The following is an 18,092-nucleotide window of genomic DNA, read 5'->3' as shown; positions in this document are numbered from 1 at the left end:
CTATCTTTTTTTCTTCTACAGGAAAAGATAAAAAACCCATTTTGAAGATTCAGCTTGAACTTTCATTTGAATTAAATATAATTCTTACCTAAGTTTTGAAGCACCTGGTCTCTTTCAAGCTGAGTGTCCCGAATTTTATGTTGCAGCATCATTAGCTTCTCTTCATACTGCTTTTTCAGAGTCTGCAGTCTTTTCTGGCTGTTTTCTAGTTCATCAATCAGCTTTTGCTTAATTGCAATTTCACAAGTAATGTTTGCCAAGTCTGCTTGATAATTGGCTATTTATAAAAGAAGAAAATAAAAATCCTGGTACTAGGTCAAAATATCAGAATTCTAGCTTTCAAGCAAGAGCATAAAAACCATCAACTAGGTATTTTTATTCACTGAGTAGTCATTAGAAAAGTTTCCTGGATAAACCGAAAACCAAAAGGTGAATGAGATAAAGAGTGTTCACTTTGATCAAGGACAATGCTATTTATACTCAGCAAGAATGGAAATCACACAATGACTACATCCAGCAAGAGAAGTAACTCATTTGTTTAGCACATAAGCCTTGGAAGGCAAATGTAGGTCAGTAGTCACAAAAGTTGCTTTCATCAAGTATGAAATGGAGAATGTTAAGAGTTTTCTGTCATGGTTTAAACAACTTCCCAAAATGAATTTTTGCCCTTATACCAAATGGCAAGTACCTTTTTCATCTGATTCAGAATCTGATTCATCAGAACTTTCACCACCTTCAATGTCATCTTCCTCCTCCTCCTCCTCCTCTTCTTCATCCTCATGATCACTCACTTCTTGACTTTCTTCCTAAAATGTGATTTGTGAAAATTAATAGCAAAATATTGGCAAAACAAACTGATTCCCTCATTGAGAGAGGCTGCTGGAGTACAAAATACAGAAACATAAAAAAATTCACTTTTCATCAGTATAAAAATCCTTCCAAGATGTTAAGGTTATTACATAATAATTTTGTCTTAAACCAAAAAGTATTTCATCTCTCATAGTATTCTACCCTTGCCTCCCCAACACAATGCTTTCACAATACTTAAGATTGAGAGTTGTCAATATTTTACAGCTCATATTTCTGAAGAAACATCTTCAAAGAAACAGATTGAACAGAATGCATCATAAGCAGTTCACTTTTCTACAATTAAGTTAGTAAGTTATCAGCAACCAAGAACAACCAGACCTGGTGACTAAAACTGACAAGTTCATTCTTTCATACTTACCACTTCTAATTCATTGTTTTCTCTTTCTGAAGCACCCTTTTCTTCTTTCTTCTCTTGATCAGTGTCTGTATTATCCTCTTTACCAGCCACACTAAAAAAAGGAACATAAGGGTATGGTGTTAGAACAGAAAGGAAAAGTATTCACTTTTTTTCTCTCAGATCTTTAAAAGCCATCAATGATTTGTGAAAACAAACTTTAAATGTTGGTCACTTAAATGAGCAAAGCTATTCTACCTGATGCTTCAGAGGAAAATGGAAATTGCCAATCAGTCAATAGTGTAATGATTTATATCACTGGAAAAAAGCTTATTTTCAGAAAACACTGAGGAATAGATTATGCCTGAAAGCACGAGACCTCGACACCCCTAAGAACTAGTCACAGTAGCAGTCAATTAACTGGAATGTAAGGCAACTTAAATTAAAAAGAAATTAAACATTTTTGTTTTCTCATTTGAATACAAAAAACATCTCATATTAATATAAAGATATAAAAAACTACATTTTTATTGATGTCCTAATACATTTAAGAGTAAATTTAAAGTTCCAGATTAAATCTGCCCATAGTAAGCTTGTCTACACTAGCTACATCCATCAGTGTGTTCAGGTCTCCTTCAGGTAGTGGCACAGGCTCTTTTTTCTTAGGCAGCCCATACAGCACAAGGCCAATTCTCATTATGGTCTCACACAATGGGTCTTTGCATACCAAAAAACTGTCTAATGTTCAGGCTGCCCTTTGATTGAATAGAAAATTTCAGGGTCTGCCACAAGATTCACCTTATAAGTGGAAGCTCTCCTCTTCAGTTACCTAGTACCTACAACCATAACTACACACATATCAGGGAATGATTATAGCTAAATTAATTCAGCCCTGGTGGTCCTGAGGAAAAGAGAGAAGTTTTGTATACCCAAATAACTCTAATCCTTTGTGGGTTTAGCAATCAACTATGCACAGAAAGTACACTACTGATCACTAGACTCACATATTTAATTAAGCTAAATAACATTAAGAAAGTAAACTTTAAATGAATCTGTATATGAACTATTTCCTTTTGTGCTATAGTAGCATTTTAAAATCATTAAAAAGCACTTTGAGAGGCCGAGGCGGGTGGATCACGAGGTCAGGCGTTTGAGTCTAGCCTGGCCAACATGGTGAAACCCCGTCTCTCCTAAAAATACAAATCAGCCGGGTATAGTGGTGCATACCTGTAACCCCAGCTTCTAAGGAGGCTGGGGCAGAAGAATCGCTTGAACCCGGGAGGTGGAGGTTGCAGTGAGGCGAGATCATGCCACTGCACTCTAGCCCGGGCGACAGAGCGAGACTCTGTCTCAAAAATAAACAAATTAGTTAATTAAAATAAATTTTAAAAATAAATAAATAAATAAAATACTCAAATAATACAATATTCTCCGCATAAAATTCCTCTAGAAAAAAAACTTTATCAGAATAGCTTAATAACAGCTATTGTTTTTTCATATATTCTTCTATATTAAATAATTTCCCTAATATATGGATTGATTTTAGCTTTTAGGCTAAAACTTAATCTCATTTAGGCCCTGTTATAACTATAACTTTAATGATTAACTCTAGGTTTCTATTCCCAGAGATATTTTTGTACTGAGCACTATGAATATAAATACTTTTCCCTTGTAAGTACTTTTCAGAGTTTGTCATTTATGTTTATGTTATTATTTATTTAGTGTCTGTATTTCTCACTAGGCAGTCAGCTTCCTAAGGGAAGGGATCATGTCTGTTGGCCTCCACATTACATCCCTAGTACCCAAGGCCTGGCACATAACGAATGTGAAGTAAGTGGTTTGTTAAATAAATCAATCCCTGTGACTACACATAAGCACCTCTGTTTGAACATGCCTATGTGTCTCATGTACTAGCTCGGTTGGAGTACAATGGTACAGTTTGAAAAATGCATAAAGATGCATGAGAGACAGCATATATATGGCGAGAGAAGAAATTACAAGTAGGAGTACCAATATAACAGTCTCAACTGGAAATGAATGAAGTAAATTTTAACAGGGATCCATGAGTGCTGTTAAATCATTTGCATGGAGAAAAAATGAGCTTGAAGAAAACTAGGAACCACCTAGAAAGAACTTTTATGATAAACAAGAAATAATTTTGTGTGATATACTAAATGCCTCTCTTAGGTTGCTTATAATATACTAGGACTGCTGATTTTCCACCATCATGCAGTTTAAGCTGAAAATCTAGAAAGAAATTCCCCTTTCATCCATCATCAATTAAAAGGCCAGCAGCATGTACTCAAACAGTGCTATACTTGAGGTCTAGGTCTAAGGTGTAGGGCTATGAAAGGACAATTTATTAGGGAGACATCTTCCAGCAGGTTTCCCAGTTCCCTCTCCTGGGCAGTCTCCCTTTTTCACCTGTGACTGTTACAGAATACAGTTTTCATTATTCTCTGTTCTTGTATTACTTCAAGTTCCAATCAAATCGCATTATACTTAAGTTTACAGCCATAAAACCACCTTATTCCAAACATTTGACTCAACATATCCTTCTACTCCCCACTCCAAGTCACTGATACCCAGTTAAACAAATGCTATCTTTACGTCTACATTAACTCATATATTGTAAGTCATTCATGCCACTTCTGATGCAGAAAAATCAGCAGTCATAACTTTACATTATTAATTTAAAGGCTTAAGCTTTTAAAATACAAGTTGATAGTTATAATTTTTATACCTCAAATATTCAAGTCTTCCTCAGTAAACCGAGGCAAATTGATACCTAAAATAAGTATCTAAGTAGCAATGGAAGATACTTAAATTAGTACTTTACATAGAATTAGAAGCTTGGGAGCTGGAATTAGCAATTAACCCCTTCATTTGACAAACAAAAAGGGAACTGTGGCCTGGAGAAGTTAATCCCCTCAAGAGGACTAAAACCAGTTATCCTGACTCCCAGACCATTTCAAAGTTCAGTTCACAGACTGGAAGCATCTCCATCACCTGGGAGCTTATTACTTATGCAGAAGCTCAGGCTCCACCTCGGCCCTACTGAATCAGAATCTGCATTTTATCAAAATCCCTAGGAGATCTGTACACACGACTATGTTTGAGACATTGTTCTGTAACCACCAAACCACTCTGCTTTTGCTATCCTTCAGGGATCATGTAAAGATGGAAGTAAACTCCTTTCACTGAGTACATTTAAAGGACTTGAATATTTTATGGTGATTAAATGCTTCTACACACAACTTTAATGATGCATTTTATTTTGACCTTTCAGAATAGAAGAAATTTCACAATTTTAATACCTTAATTTAACTCCAGTAATAAACATGTTGTCCTAAATATGTATTGCTTAGGTGAGTTAGGGTATGACCGATAAAAAAATTAAAATTATAGCCTAAGTACAGAATACTTTAAAGAACCTATGGACTTATGGCATATAAGTATAAAAACTTTAGAATACTATATAACATACTAAATATAATTATAAAATATACATTATAATTTAAAGAAAAACACTTTAAACTTTAAGATATTTAAAGTAAGATATTCATTTAACTAACTGCATAGTATAAGTTCTCAAGTTCTTAAGTAAAAGATGAATTTCTAAAGTAGGGCTTCCAAAACAGTTAAATATTACCTTGAAACTAGTATGTTTTCTTAATCATTTTGACTGTAATCTAGAGACTTGTTTAGGAAAATCTATGAAGAAAAGTTCTGATAAGGAAAATACCACTTGATTCTTGGTTAAATAATCCTAATTCTGAATCAGTAAAATGCAAATCAAGAATATGATTCTAAATTTTGCTTGTTTCCAATGAAAAAAGCAACTATTCTGTTTTTGATGTTCACTTCAAATACATTTTAAAAGCAAAAATTGTTTTTCTATTTCAACCTTAAGAATGTCTTATAAATCTTATTTGTAATCAGGCCACAGTTTCCTTTTGTTTGTTGTCATTTTAATGTTTTTTTTTTCCAGTAAAGATTATATTAAATAAAGAAGAGAGAGACAGAAGCCCACCCATGACTCAGCATGTGCTACAACAAAATGTCAATTTCCATTCTGCTCACAAGTTTCCGTAAGACAAATAATTACTGTTGTTTTTTCTTTTTTAAATAAATCAAATGGCAGGGGTTTTAGGGCTATTTTTACCCTACAAAAGGTAAGTCATCATCATAATTATCATAGTTTATTCTGTAATCACATGAAACTGCCTGAATTTTAATTCAAGTATCTAGTGAAGATTTTATTCTTAAAAAGTACTTTCTTAAAAATGTATTACAGTGTTCTTTTTAGTTTTATAAAGTCAGCATTACTTTTAGGAGCACCCCAGCTTATCTAGTCTGAAACAATCTATAATACTATAACACATTTCCTTGTGAATGGCAACTCAGTATTTAAACATTTTAATAAAAAACCTGGGAAATATTCCAACCTTCTTTCTTCTCGATTGCTTTCCTCAAGTTTCTGTAGCCTTCAAAATCACGAGGCACAGTATTGGAAGGCCAAGCCAATGAAGGACAAACCAGACAGTAAAAAGCGAAAGTGATAAGAAGGTAAAAATGATACATGAGCTTGAAGACTTTAAAATAAATTTTAAAAGATATCATCAAAGGACAATACACAGTAAAAAGGCAATACATTTGTATGAATAAAAAGTAAGTAGAAAATCAAGCAGCAATATATCTAAGAAGAGTATATAGACTATCAGTTGAAATTATGTAGCAGCAAAATGTATAGTCTCAATTTATAAAAGTTGATAAGGATTAGGCATGCTTGGATGCCTTTTTTTAATCTGAAGTGGGTCAATTTACTCAGCTTCCCCCAAAAAAGACCACTTTCAATAATATATTCTTTCTTTCAAGCGTTTACAGAAGAATTTTAATGGCATCATTAAAAGAATTCACCAAGTAATGCCTTTATACCATAATATGAAAATACCACTAATACTAAATTCTAGGATACTACTTTTAAAAACATACTTTCTGTTGTAATATACTACATATGAAAATCACTAAATCTAAAAAAAAAAACTGATTTCAAAGTTATACATGAAATGGTATTGCAGGCAAATGAATATGGTTGTTATGATATCTGGGAAAAACTGTAATTTTATTACTTGAAAATAAAATTTCACATTGGGATTAAAGAGTTTACTAATTATTATAAACTACTGAAAGGGCATGTCTATAAAGCAATAGAGGCAAAAATAAAAAAAGAGAGATGGGGAGAACTGTAGTACTTTCCATTAGTAAGATTGTTTTTTAACCAGAAACATATAAGAAATACCATGTGTACAGGGTTTTAAAGACAAAGAATATTCAATATTAAAACTTAGAGATCTTTACTCAGTGGAATGTACTGTATACCAATATTTGTCATGTAGAAAAAAAGACAGATGTGCTAGGCTCTGATTAAGTATATGGCAATTTTGATATAGAACATTTCAGCCCAGAATATTTTTCAGAAAATATTTTTCAGAATCATTAATATTTTAAAATGAAGAGACTGAATCAGAGGTATGAGTTATTTTATCAAGCCAGTTCTTTTCATTTTAATTTCATAATATATGTGCTCCCATGTGATTCTTATTTACTGGTCTGTGATTGTTTTCGCATTAACTTACATGCCGCCATTATCAGACGAGACTAGCAATCTTTCTGAGAAAAAGTCTACAAAGTAATATACAGTAATCAAACGGTCCAGTATAGTGATTAGAAAAAGCAAAGTAAAGCCACTGCCTAAGAAATCTGTTTCTCGAGTTTCAACCCAACACCACTAAATGCAAATCAGTGCAGTCTGATCGATGAGTGAAGTTTTTTATGTTGCAAGTCATTTAAAGCTAGATATCCAAAAATATGGGATTTAATGTGTGAATGGTAAATTTTCTTCGTCCACATACACAAAAAATTCAAAAAACTTTTATGTCTACTCTAGGCCTATACTAGTGATAATGAGCTACAATGGCTCAGAGAATGTGGTTTCCTCATGAAGAACCCAGATTTTCTATTTTCAATATAGAGACTTTTGTTAGCTTATACAAGAAAGCTATATTAAAATATAAAGCTGACATGAGCTAGCAAGTACATAAATTTTAGACACCTCCTAAATTGCCTTTTAAAACCATTACAATCAATGGTTCAAAAGACAATGGAGGGACAGAGAAATAAACTAATAATCTAACACCTCTCTGTAACTTAAAGGAGTTCAGTTTTTACTTCACTTAGTTCCCCTACAATGTTTCTTCTACAGTTAAAGAAAGAGAATGACAATTCTTGCCAACTATTCTAACATTTGTGTAACTGAAAGATACTCAACATAGTTTAATTGTTATTTTCTTACTATCTACACCTCTGGACACAGCTCAACGGAAAATAAGCACACCTACAGCTCAACAGAAAATAAGCACAAGAAGGTAGAAGAGCAAATCTTAAAACCTTACATATTAGTTCTGATAAAGTTAGTTATAGTTCTGATAAAGACTGATGCAGAAGACAGCATTTGTGGCATCCTTCTTAAACACAAATGCAGCTTCTGGCATTAAAATGATCCAGTTACCACTCTTCCTATCAACTCTTACATTGTCAGAGGCCTCGTAGCCACGGCAACCAAGAATCTACAACACAAAACAATAAATTAAAAGACACAGAGCTTCCAAAGAGTTTGTGAATTCAGTGACAAGGAAAGGAGGCAGCTGTAGAAGCCAGGACAGCTTAGAATAGCTGAATCCAAAGGTTAAGCAAGCCCCAGTCAGGTTTTAGAAACTCATAGCCACAAGAAGGTAAAAAAAAAAAAAAAAAATTCTTTCCTACTCTATCTTTTTTCATTAGATTATGCTGTCTAACATGTTTTGTTGTATGGCTTAATGTATCCTCTTTAAAAATTACAAACACCTCTACAAAGGAAGCTTGTTGGTTATCAGTCATTTCCACTGGTATGAATTCCTTTAGTCAAATGGCTTTGTTCCAGAGTTTGAATTTAAGGAGATCAGAGAAGAAAGTAGATAATTTTGAAATTGGGAGCACTTCGGGGTAGGGCAGAATTACATGAGAACTGGACCGCATAAGAGAGGAATGGATCAAGGTAGCATGGGGACACAGGAAGGTTAGTAAGAACGAATGGCTAAAGCAGAAATTCCCATTGTTCCCCCAAAAACTGGCCTACACCTATGAGAGGGAAAGAAGGTTCTTTCCCCCGTCTTGCCTTTTCTTGCCCCTTCTGAATTATTCTTATCATATTATAAAACGGGCAGAAATCATTTTATGTGAGTGAGCTGGGAAATTTGGACACCAGGTATTTACAATGCTTGCTAGAGAAAAATCAGGCCAAAGTTTCAATTAATTTTTAACTGAACCTCCTGTATGTGTAAGGTTGAGGCAGACCCACATTTTGCAATGCTCTCTCTGACAGATAAAATAGATAAACATGAAGCATGGAATGCAACTCAATCAGAATCAATGCATCTAAACAGGAGCTATCACTTCCAAGGAGCTCCTGTGGAAGACTGAGCACTTTAGTAAATCTGTTGTCCTTCTAAACATTTCTGGAACTCTAGGTACATTGTATGCTGGTTTTTTTCAACTTGTAGGGAATCCTTTGGCTAAATGAGGGCTTAGCTACATTTTAAAAATAGAAATTGACATACAGTTAAAAGTTATTGGGATCCAAGTGTGATGAACAAAATGCTTTATCAAACTAAGTAAAACAGGATTGGTTTTCATTTTCTAATTCAAAAAAAAATTTGATTATAGTATGGTAAGACATATTCTATTAAATGTTATTAATTCTTATATGTAGCAACAAAATTTATAAATTGGCTCTAAAATGTTTATAGCTATATGGTATAGTACACAAGAAAATTTTAGATTCACAAATTATATAGGTGTCAGTTTTATAAAATGATATAGGTGTCAGTGTACAAAGGTACACTACAGCATGTGTGAAAATGCTCTTAAAAATGTTTGCATATAGCACTCTATAGGTATATTAACTTTTAGAAAGTATTAATTTGTTTTTCTCATTCTAAGCTATCTTTCATTTCTTATCTGGCTCATTCACAAATATTTTATCTCTAATTACATGTTTTTTTGTTAGGAAATGAATTATTTTCTTCACTTAGGCTTTAATGTTTAAATCCAGTTGTTTGGTGAGTTCTTATTAGTATTAACATCTATTATTTTATTGTAATAATTATCACAACTACATAATCACTGAATTAGTCACAACCACTATTAAAATGTTAAAACAGCCTATATTTCTATTGGGATCCTTATTTGTTTTTCATTAGTCATATTCAACAAGTGATTAAGGAAATATCTCTAAATTTACCTCAAAAGGAAAAAGCAGTATCAGTTGTGACCTTAAAAAAAGCTTTGCTTATACTTACTTATTATTTATTAATACAAATGACCTAGATCTTTAAAAACAAGTCATACCATTCGACATTTTGACCAACTACAGAAGAGGATTTTACAAGTCAGTGATAAGTCATGTGCAAAAGTCTCAAGTTAATTCAAGCAGTAAGTTGGGTAACACTAGTTTCGATAATCCTGTGATCATTATTTCAGTTTTAATTGCCCTCCATAAGGGGAGAGCTAATCATTATACATTTCTTAATGCTGCCATAATCAATGATCCATGAAAACATCTAAGACATTAATATCTCAAGAAGGCAATTTCAAATGCAATGCCTACTAATCATAATGTATAATTCCTTGTTTTAATTATTCTCTCTAAACTCAAGAACACAAAGCAGAGTTAATTTGAAGAATTTAAACTTCCAATGACTTTGATCAACTGGCTGCTCCAGGAAGAAATGCCTGGCTGCCTAAATACATTTCTAAATAAACTGAGCAAAGCAGCAGGTAGTCTAAATGTCTACATCAGTTCTACAAAGCATTCCTCCTGTAACAAACCAAGTGGCAAATCAGATGATTTTGCTTCCTTTTGAATATCTAGCCAAAAATGTTTAAATTTAATTTGACTGGCATGCTCAAAATATAGTCTCTGTAAGTAATCTGACTGCACAATAGAATCAGTGTGCAAACATGTAAAGAACTTATGAATATTTAACCACTTACACATTACAAGTGATTAAATTTTCATTTTCTTCCTCTCCTTTGCACCCAGTTGATTTCAGAGGGACAAAGTATCAGGATGCAAGAAAGAGAAAGCCTAGAACAGTGGTGAAAAGCTGAGTAACTCCTTGTTGGAAGATTCAAAAAGCCTGAAATAGCATAAATAATTTTCACATAATGAAATTAGAAGCCCTGCAGAAAATATTTAAGAGACCAAATGACATTACGTGACATTCCGATGGATTAGTTTAGCCTTTAAACTAATTTTTCCCCATTAGGAAATGGGGAAAAAAATGAAAACACTGAGTTGTAATGGTACAGCAAGCTTTGCCGAAAAGCAAAATGAATGGAATGCAAAAGCAGCTATTTGAAGAAATAATAAAATGATTTATAATAGTAATTTTATATTGTCATGGTCTAAATAAAATTCATTACCATATTATTACAATTAAATCTATTTTCTTACACATAAGTAGAGATAAACCATGAAAAATACAGTTGTAGTTTCAGCTAACATAGTGATTTATTTCCTATACTAAGGTACTCATTAAACTATGTATGCTCTTTATAATTGCAAATTAAAATACCCTGAAAAGGAAATAGAGATTCATTTAGCAGTGATTTTATAATCCCACCTTTTTTTCTTCCTCTTTTCTTTTCTTTTCAACTTCTCTAAATCTTTCTTTGCTAGGTCTATAATTTCAATGGTTTCTTTGTCTGAGGATAGTATAGTAGGAGAAAAAGTTGATGATCCACTGAAATATGGCGCTCTTGCTGTGGCTCTTGTCAAGTTTTTTCGAAGGTTCTCATTCACTGCTTCACTTTCTAATAATTTTGCCCTAGCAAATAAAAATATATTTAAATAGGGAGCATTTTTCTCTGTGGATAAAAATACATAACATAAAGTATACCACACTACCACTTCTTAAGTGTACAGCTCTGTAGCACTAAGCAAATCTACACTGCTCTGCAACCGTCACCACCACCCATCTCCAGAAATTTTTCATCTTCCCTTACTGAGACTCTATACCCATTAAATATTAACTTCCCCCTCAGCCCTTTTATCTCAGCTCTGGCACCCATCATTCTACTTTCTGTCTCTATGAATATGACTGCTCTAGCAATAAGGCAGGAACATTTTAAATGAGTTAGTCTGCATGTTAAAAGTTTTCCAAAATGCACTTCAACATGACTACAGGATAAGGATTTTAAACTAAATAAAATTCTCAAAAAATAATAAAAATAATCACAAAAGAATGCTCACAAACACTAATGTTTAAAATTTTTTTCAAATTTCCTGATTGAATAATTATACATTTGCAACCATAATCTTAATACTCAAAAGAATTCTACATATTCAGATGTCAGTGGTAATTAGATTACTTGAATTCTGGCCAGTGGACATCAGTTGTCCTTGCTTGTAAACCTATTATTTAAACTTAAAAAATACACAAGCAGCATGCTCCCCTTAGTTTCAGTTCCTCATTCATCACACAATAGTAGCATTTCCAAAACTGTGCAAGGAATAAATTGTCAAATTTGCCCCAGACTGGCTGACAGACATCTGGCTCCTGAATATAGCATGGGAAAAGACAGTATCTCCAAGGAAACTTGAGTTTGATAATTAAAAAAATTCTTTTGTTTGCTCAAGCAGTCCTAATAATGACAGGAGAATAATGTACACACTGATCCTAACACGTGAAGACATCAAATCATGAAATCCTAAAAGAACCTAGATTATTGAGACTAAAAGGATTCAGAGAGTCCTCTAGGCCAATTCCCTTATTTCTATTTTATTTAAACCATCAAAAATACAACTATCTACTTACATATAATAGATTTTCAAGGTTAGTTTGGCACAATAGTGATTGAGATGGAAAAATAAGAAGAAAATACAACCTATCTCTCTCAACACTCTATTACTAAGCACCTTTGCCATATGTTCAAATATTTCAGAGAAAGATGCTAGATTATTTGCAACACTAAGCTCTAGAAGGCACAGTCAGCTCAGTGCTTTTTCATTGCCTACCAAAATTGTTCATTCTACTCTTGAAATAGTTGAGACAGACGGGGTCTCACTATGTTGCCCAGGCTGGTCTCAAGCTCCCAGCCTCAAGTGATCCTCCCACCTCAGCCTCCCAAAGTGTTGGGATTACAGGCATGATCCACCCTACCTGGTCCTACACATTCTTTAATGAAATTGTTTTAGTATAAATGTGATACCATATGTGAGCAGAATAATTACAGTATTTTTAGATGGTTAAATAGCTGTGTACAAACTTCTAGGTTAATTAAATGACTTCAAAATTGTTTTAGAGAAAATTCACATAAAAACTCAAAGTTAAAATTCATGATTATCAAACAGTAGAAAAGTACAAACAATATATTACACTTTTCTATATTTTTAATTTGTAGCACAAAGCCTGGGTACCTAATAAGGAATGCTAAGAATGAATGAAAATATAATAAATCAGCTAACAATAATGATCTATATTTTAATGGGCTCCTTTATTATTATGTAATAAATAATGTGGGTATTTTATTTTAAAATTTACGTTTTTCACCTAATGCTAAAAGTCTGCATTTGGTAGGGGCATATCCAATGACTCTTTGATCCTAGTGCTAATAAAGGCCTTTTAGGGATTACCTCCACAAACTCCAGGGTACATTAACAGAATCTACTTTTTGTATGGCCTACAGGGAGACAAGTTGAGGATCTGGAACAAGGTATTAACCTATACCAGGAAAGATGTGATCAGCGATTGAACTCAGGGCTCATGAGTCATCTCTGTTCTCTAAATGGCTTAAGGAACGAATAGTCTTAACTCAAGACTTAGAAGAAGGAAGATATTAGATGCTACTTTTAGCCACTAGAAGGAGGGGAAGTGGTTCTGGCAGTTTTCTAGGAAATAAGGACATTAGTCAAGCAATTTGCCTAACAGTGACAAAAAGCCGAGGTACAACCTTAGAATACAGAGTGGAGGAAAGGAAAGAGAGACTAAGAACTGGAATAGGCAATCGGCTTTAACAATTGGCAAGTGCCAAAGAAATAAAAGCGATAAGAGAAGCAGCCTAGGAGCAGGAAGAGGATCTTCAAGAATTAAAAAACAGAGCTATCAGTTGTGTCTCAAGGAGTGGTAAAGATGGGGTCAACAAAATCAGGAAAGACTGGTCAGAGAACAAAGTTTTAGCAGTAGGCGAGGAACAGTACTGCCAACAAGGGGTAGAAACTGCAAGTCCAGGTTGGCTGCTGAGCAGAACTAGGATGCAGTGCCCAAAGGTCTCTGTCAAAAACGTGAAGCATGAAAAATTATATATATATGTACTATGCAAACATATATAATACATATGTACACACACACACACACACACACACAGAATAAAATTATACTTGAATAACTATATTGCCACATCAGGATGTGTTTTCATTTGTTTTTGCTTTTTGAAACATTTAAGAGATCCAGTGTGCCTTGTGTAGCCAGAAACAGTGGCGATAGTACTTGCCACAGTTTGAGAACCTCTAGAATAGCCAGAGGAAGAGAAAGAGAACACAAATACAAGACAGGGTAACTGTCCCATTTGCTTATGTTCTACAAATAGTTAGCAGAAGTGAGATTTGAACTACTTAGATGCTCTGCCATGGAGCTGACTAGAGTTTTCCTTCAAGAAAAAAATAGCTCAGTCATCACAGCAAACCATGGAACCTGAAAATATTATTGACGTAACCTTCTTTCCCAACCCTATTCCCCGTCTACTCCCCTCCACATTCCTACACCAGGCATGGGCATCCTTTAACTAAATTCTGTCATTCTGTTTACTACATGTGATGATTTATGTATGCTGCCCAACCTAGAGTGTGAACTCTTTATGTCATGCTTGCCCCCAGCCCCAGTCATGGTATTGACATATGCAAGTATGTGTGGCATGTTGTATGAAATGTGAATAGATGTACCACAGAGAGGCAGGCAAATTAGTAGGTATGCCATGATTTACATGTAGGAATAGCTAAAGATATAAAAGAGAACAGGAGATTCAAAAAATTGGAGATGACGTGTAGATATTGATCTATTCCCAAGTGATGAGGAAAGAGGCATATGAAGGAAAGGCATCAAAGATAACTTCAGCAACATAAATTTTGCCTGTTTCATATGTCAAGTTAGGTAAGCACCCAATATTGGGATATAGCAGTAAGAGTAGGAGAATAATACGGGAAGAGAGGGGAGAAAAGGAGCTTGGAATATGACATCAAGGGAAAGGTAAGTAACAAGTCTCCTAAAGTTAACCTAACCAAAGGGCTGAAATATCACCATGGACAACTGCCAAACAATAAGCTCAACAAACAGAAATATTATAACATTGCAAAATCCAAAAAACCATATGCATTATATGTTACAGAACATGAACTATACCTGAGATCTTCGATTTCTTTTATATAACTATGAATCATATTACTAATCTCCTCATTTCCTTCACCTGAAAGACAAAATATGAAATAAAAATTTTCCTTTAAATTAAGACTTCAACAAAACAGGAGAAAAAAAAGTCGGGAAACAAAACAGTAATTTTTTAAAACACAACGCTTACAGCAAATTTTCTACCCTTTCTTAGATGGGCAGACCAAAAGATAGTATTATTATAAAGGGAATATTTTGTTTATATAAGAATTTATTATTTTTTGAAATTAGGTATTTAGCTTAAAACCACAGACTGTATACACAGAGACTGGCATTTCTATTTCAACTATGCTAGGTAATTAGTGAACACAAAGAATGTTCCCTACCCTCCAGAAGTTAATCCCTCACTTATCCCACCCTACCCGCATACCTGCTCTGGCAAGAACATGGTTGGCCTGATCACTAACAAGCTGTGTAATTCTGGACCTCAATGCATCAACTGTCTCTTGCATGGCTTTAATTCTTACACGCAGGTTATTATTTTCAGTCTGTAGCATAGCATTCTCATGGAACATGTCATTGATGCTTTCCACACCCTCTTCGTCAATTATTCTTTTACCCTAGTAAAGGAAAACAATGTCCTTGTTGCTTGAGGAGTCAAAAACACAAGAGTTTTGCTTAAGGATACTCTATAACTATACGTTCTCCAACCAAGAGCGCTTTTATCTTACCAACCCCAAGGCAAAAGAAATCCTTTCGCCTCTAGCAGAACACTCCACAGTGTATTTGTTACTAAAGAAATTGATTAGCCAGGTGCAGTGGCTCATACCTGTAATCCCAGCACTTTGGGAGACCAAAGTGGACAGATCCCCTGAGGTCAGGAGTTCAAGACCAGCCTGGCCAACATGGTGAAACTCCATCTCTATTAAAAATACAAAACTCAGCCAGGTGTGGTGGCGGGTGCCTATAATCCCAGCTACTCAAGAGGCTGAGGCAGGAGAATCATTTGAACCTGGGAGGAGGAATTGCAGTGAGCTGAGATCACACCACTGCACTCCAGCCTGGGTGATAGAGGGAGACTCCATCTCAAAAAAAAAAAAAAAAAAAAAAAAAATGGGTAGGAAAGCTTTTGAACAAACAGTTGTTAGGTTAGACTGAACATAGTTAAAGACTGCCCTGCCCACAAGGAAAACTAGAGACTCCTACCTCCAAAAGGAAGGAGGACACTATTATGACAACAAAGAGATTCCAGACACACGTATGTGTAAGGCATTATTGTGTTCAGAAAGTGCCAGCCTTAGATGTATCACAAAATGCAGTCAAACGCATTAGCTTACTGTTTTGTACTCCATGAGCTCCACCTGAAGTCGTGTGATTTCACTACGAAGTGCATTGATTTGCTGACTAGCTCTGTCCTGATTGATCATCACCTTATTCTTGATATTTCTAGCTCGATTGGCATATTTCAGGGTGTTTAACGTTTCCATAAAGTCTCTGTCTGAAGGGCTGACACATGCTATCATGATTGTTTGGCTGAAAGTTACAAATAATAGTTAGGCTTACAGATAAAAGCACCTAAAATGCTAAAATGATCATTTTTAAACGCCTGACATTTGAATAGTATCTTCTCTTCAAGATACCAAAATATTGAGCAAATTTAAAAGCCCCTGTACTTTAAGACTATCTTAAAAAAAAAGATTTTGTTTACTTTGGGGAAATACATTGATATTATTCACCTTTGACCTTGAGAAAGTATAAGCACATACATTTATTTCTTACCTCTTTGCTAAAAAGATTTAAAGCAGTGCACGCAGTAACTCTAAAAGTAAACTGACCACAATATATTATATTGAAAATAAAAACCACTTCTTTCATTATTCATTTATTCTTTCAGTATTTTAAAAACTTATTCGTAATCACCTGTATGCTGACTTTTGATGTCAGCAAAGAATTGTACACAAAATCGAATCACATTGGAACAAGACGAGTACTTAGTATATTCTTGTGTTTCATTATATAAACTGTCATTTGTGATTGAATGATCAGAGTTCCAGTTTCTGGCCAGATTACACAGGAAAAGTGGGAAACATTACTATATGGTCATGCTAAATTGATTTAGCCACCAAAGATTAGGATAGTGAAATGCTAAGTATGCCCCAATTAGTATGTTTGTCAATAAAGCAGACATGGAGATTCTAATAGACACTCACAAACTAACTAAAAAATGTGCAGGAACTGCAATTAAGGAGCAGTCTACTTATCCTGGTAGAAAAATCAATGCCTATCAATCATAATCTTAGCCTCCTAGTCTCCTGCTTCCAATCTTTTCTTTCCACAATAATCTCAACACAGTACTCGTAGGTACCCCTTGTCCCATTCCACACCTTTTCCCTACAACTCTTGCTTACTCTTACTGTTACTATTATTCAACAATCAACTAAGGTATCACCTAATCCAAGAACCAAATCCTCAGTTTGTACCCTTTCTGCCTCCTCACACTTTTTGCATATCTCTTTTGCATTCATTATATTATTATTATATTGAAATTTTCTAGACCCCAAAACTCTTAGACTTTAAATTCCTAAAGGACAGGGATTATCAAGTTTTATTTATCAGTGTACTTCTAAACATATAACACAACATTTGAACCAATATTAGGTCATTAACAATTGTTTGTGGTGTGTGTCATGTGTACATAATATTTACTGGGGGTCAGAAAGTTAAAATAATTCATGCCATTTTAGTTTTCTCTTTTGACAAAGAGAATAACATAATTCAGTAAGCGTGAGGATTATGGATGCTGATTAGAGAATAGGGAAATTTGAAGTGTGGGCCCCAGTCTAGCACCGGTCTGCAGATTATTTTTACTTACGTAAAATTGGGGAAAATAAATTTATATTAGCCTTCTTTGATCCATAACACCTTGAGTAAGCACAGGTACATACACCTATTTCTCATTTCTTTACAAAAAATGTGTAAAGTAGTGCAGAAATTGCAAGTAAGCACTTTAGAAACTTCCACAACACTGGAACTTCCTGTAATCAATGACCTCCTCTCATTGAATGTAGATCAGTTCAAGTGTTTTCAAACTCCCATGGTGAGTCACAAATGGGGCAAGCTCTGTATGGTCATGCACAATATTAACCTACCACAAATTGGAAAGAAGAGAAGGACTCGCCTTTAACAAATATTTTGAGAAGTGCTGGGATCAAGGGCTTAAAGGAATGAGAGGAACTGGCAAAGATCAACTGTATAGGGAAAATGTCATATATTAAACAAAATCCAAAATACATAAATTTCACCAATGATTCTGTTTATGAAAAGCTCAAAGAAAATATTAAAGCTATTTATTTTAAAAGTTCACACAAAAACCACAATTCTGTTTTAAAGTTAACTATATCACT

General features: G+C 34.2%; 1 protein-coding gene across 1 annotated transcript in view; it reads right to left on the bottom strand.

Moving 5' to 3' along the window:
• The window catches only part of KIF21A (kinesin family member 21A), a 160,784-nt gene that overhangs the window by 53,106 nt on the left and 89,586 nt on the right, over nt 1-18,092 (bottom strand). Inside the window, 8 exon segments of the mRNA XM_017861708.1 lie at nt 89-277; nt 689-806; nt 1,229-1,319; nt 5,653-5,691; nt 10,930-11,133; nt 14,704-14,767; nt 15,119-15,308; nt 16,026-16,221. Of these exon segments, the coding sequence (XP_017717197.1) occupies nt 89-277; nt 689-806; nt 1,229-1,319; nt 5,653-5,691; nt 10,930-11,133; nt 14,704-14,767; nt 15,119-15,308; nt 16,026-16,221 (1,091 nt within the window).

This window comes from Rhinopithecus bieti, unplaced genomic scaffold (assembly GCF_001698545.2).
Source record: "Rhinopithecus bieti isolate Rb0 unplaced genomic scaffold, ASM169854v2 scaffold_62241, whole genome shotgun sequence".
Taxonomy (NCBI): domain Eukaryota; kingdom Metazoa; phylum Chordata; class Mammalia; order Primates; family Cercopithecidae; genus Rhinopithecus; species Rhinopithecus bieti.
The sequence above is the reverse complement of the archived record's forward strand: the minus strand, read 5'-3'. Positions and strand labels throughout refer to the sequence as shown.